The sequence below is a fragment of the Argentina silus genome, assembly GCF_951799395.1.
Source record: "Argentina silus genome assembly, chromosome: 10".
In the NCBI taxonomy this organism is placed as follows: Eukaryota; Metazoa; Chordata; class Actinopteri; order Argentiniformes; family Argentinidae; genus Argentina; species Argentina silus.
This window is the reverse complement of record NC_139664.1, coordinates 8,371,840-8,375,245: the sequence shown is the minus strand read 5'-3', so window position 1 is coordinate 8,375,245 and position 3,406 is coordinate 8,371,840. Positions and strand designations below refer to the sequence as shown.

The window sequence follows — 3,406 nt, the reverse complement described above, 5'->3', positions numbered from 1 at the left end:
CCTCTTGATACGCTATACGCTCTCGGCTTATTTATTTATTCATTAAAATCTCTGTTGTCGTTTCATTCATCATTTAGCAGTCTGCAACTCCTCTCCGCCCTTTCTTCATATTTCACATATTCAACCTTAGATTGCATTTTTTCCTTCCATATTTGACTTCCATAGACTTGTGCATGATATTCAGCTCAAAACTTTTATAAAGAAATCAGTAAAGAAGGACACAGAGGTAGTACATGGGGGTATACATTCTAATATTGGAACAGGTGGTGGTGGTGGTGGTGGTGGTGGGGGTGGGGAGGGGGGGGGAGTTGCCGTTGACATGGCAACAGGAGGTGTCGTTGACATGGCGACGGGGGGTGTTTGGTTGTCAGGGTTACCAGGGGGTGCCTGCCGGGTTGGGAGGGGGATGGATTGAGGTGAGAGAGTGTGTGTGGAGCACGAGAGAGAGAGAGAGAGAGAGAGAGAGAGAGAGGCAGAGAGAGAGGGGAAGAGAGAGAGAGAGAGAGAGAGAGAGAGAGAGAGAGAGAGAGAGAGCAGTGGGGTGCAGAGCAGGACATATATGGGACACAGTGTGAATTGCACTAATCGTTTTGTGTCTCAGAGTCTCTGAGGACAGTTCTGTCTCAGCGTGTGAATTAACCTCTCTGTCTCCTTTATTATTACCTTCCCTATCTCTGTCTCTCCCTCTGCTCATCCCTCTCCCCTGTCTGTCTCTTCCTCTGTTCGTCTCTCTCTCTCTCTCCTCCTCTCTCTCTCTCCCTCTCTTCCTCATCCTCTCCGTCTCTGTCCCTTTATCTCCCTCCCTCTCCATTGGTGCTTCTCCACTCTGTCTCTGTCTTTATCTCCAACGTCTGCCTCCCTAATTTTTTCTCACGCGTCCTCTATTTTTTTTGGGTTTCTTTTTATATGTTCTCTCCATCAATCTATCACCACACTGGTCTTTCTCCCTCCCTCTCATCCTTCACTTCTTCCCTACTCTGTCCTGTCCATCTCTCCTTCTCCTCTCTCCCTGCTTCCCTCCATTCCTTGTCCCTCTCCTGTAACCTCCACCTACTTTCTCTCCATCTCTCCTATTCCCTTGCTTCTCCACTGTTTCCTTCTTTGTTCCATTCTGGTCTCTCCATCCCCTGCTCTCTCTCTCTCTCTCTCTCTCTCTCTCTCTCTCTCTCTCTCTCTCTCTCTCTCTCTTCTTCTCCCCTCCCATCCATCTCTCCCTTTCTCCCATCTTCTCTCTCTCTCCTACAAAGGCAGCATGTCTACCCCCGTGTCCCCGTCCCCCTCCCTCTCCCCCCTGAACCTGGCCTCCCCCGCGGCCACCCCCTCCCCTGGTGCTTCCCCCCTGCCCTCCCCCATCTCTCTTCCACCCAGGGTGCCAGTCTTCCAGAGGAAGGGGGCTCTCAAACACAAGAGGATCATAGAAGTGAAGGACCACCAGTTCACCGCCCGCTTCTTCAAACAGCCCACCTTCTGTAGCCACTGTACCGACTTCATCTGGTAACACACACACACACACACACACACACACACACACACACAGACACACACACACAGACACACACACACACACACACACACACACACACACACACCAGTTATGCATTCCATAGCTTGCCTCCACAGACAGCCCACCAACTGCAGCCCTTGCACATGACTTCATCTAGTTATGCACACGTGTGGACGTCATACACTTCTCTAGCTCACTGCTCGCCTCCTCACACAGCCCACACTGTAGCTATTACTTCTCCTGGTAATGTACACCCTTGCACACACACACACACACATACACACAACACACACTGTCAGCATATATGTCTTAAAGGCTACTTGGTAGCCCAGTCACACATACAGAGAGCTTGTTCTGTCGAGCGTAGCCAAAGCAGGGCAGTGTTGAACCTGTGTGTGTGTGTGTGTGTGTGTGTGTGTGTGTGTGTGTGTGTGTGTGTGTGTGTGTGTGTGTGTGTGTGTGTGTGTGTGTGTGTGTGTGTGTGTGTGTGTGTGTGTGTGTGTGTGTGTGTGTGTGCGTGCGTGTGGACATATGGTGGAGGGTATGTTGAGTGCAGGCCTCCACTCATGCCAACCGCCTCTGGGTAGTTTTCAGAACATTTCAGAGTGTCTGCAGTATGGTTAGTAAAGAAGAGAAACTCCATCTTTCACACAGGAGACTGAATTTGTCTCCTGGAATATATATGAATAAATAGATCATTAGATGTTATACAGTAAAAACACACCCCCTGGGGCTGTATGCTATTGAGAAATACAAAGACAAAGAGTTTTATGATGACAGTGATTTGGCTGCAGGGCAGCTCCTTCTGATCCTTTCGATCCCCATTTCTACGTAATAATAAATACACATCTTACTTACAGTAAGTACAGTCGTTATGGTTTTTAGATGGTTTTGGGTCCTCGTGTGTCATGTTACTCTTTGGCCACTGGGTGGCGCTTGTCCTGTCAAAGCAGATCTCTGCCTCCATGGCGCTCTCTGGTGGAGAGTAAGCAGAACTGTAATCACAGTGTTGCGCTCTGCTCCGGGGAGAAGCAGTCCTTGGGCATAGATCTAGGATCCCTCAAATCCTACCAATTAGAGGGAAAAAACGCTAAAATTAACTTGGATCAATCTCTAGGGTACATATGTATGCTACTCCAGTGAACACCTGAGGCACTTCACTCTAATTCTTAAGGGCCTCTGCAGCGTCTTGTTATTCTACCCCTCTCACCTTTTAATCAGCATCCGATTCAGCCCAGGAAACTGGCTGAGTGGACTCTTTGGCCAATCAATGGCTCTAATTATGCAATTAAGCTCTAAGGAGACACTGAAAACCTGCAGACACTGCAATATGAGAGGAGAGGGGATTGAGTGTTCGGTGTGTGTGTGTGTGTGTGTGTGTGTGTGTGTGTGTGTGTGTGTGTGTGTGTGTGTGTGTGTGTGTGTGTGTGTGTGTGTGTGTGTGTGTGTATGTGTGTGTGTGTGTGTGTGTGTGTGTGACCTCATAGTGCTCATGAATACCTGAAGGCCCAGAAAGACAAGTGGTACTCTCACTTTGATTTTTATTATTATTTTTTAGATTTATAACAGCTAAGTATGCAGTACGTTGTCCTTGTGTGACTGCTGTTATGGAATAAAGCAAAATGAATAACCATATTTCTGAGTGCTGGCCATTTTTGTTAGTTTACGTCTGAGATACAGCATCCAAATACCTATACTGTAGGTATCTTTCTATCTTTCTGTTTAGGGTTGAGCAGAGCAGAATTAGCTGATGATTTAGACCCTGTATGTGATGTGTCCTTTTCTCACACAGGGGCATAGGGAAGCAGGGATTCCAATGCCAAGGTACTGACACTATTGATTTTTGAGATTTGTATGATTATGTATATGTGTTTACCAGTCCTTTTGACCAATCCTTTGGGT

General features: G+C 47.5%; 1 protein-coding gene across 1 annotated transcript in view; it reads left to right on the top strand.

Annotated features, from left to right (window-relative positions):
- Nucleotides 1-1,252: 1,252 nt before the first annotated feature.
- Nucleotides 1,253-3,406, top strand: part of prkcg (protein kinase C, gamma) — a gene marked incomplete at its 5' end in the record, with an annotated part of 13,193 nt that continues 11,039 nt past the window's right edge. The window contains 2 exons of the mRNA XM_083679288.1: nt 1,253-1,494; nt 3,297-3,328. Of these exons, the coding sequence (XP_083535414.1) occupies nt 1,253-1,494; nt 3,297-3,328 (274 nt within the window). The remainder of the gene's footprint in view (nt 1,495-3,296; nt 3,329-3,406) is intronic.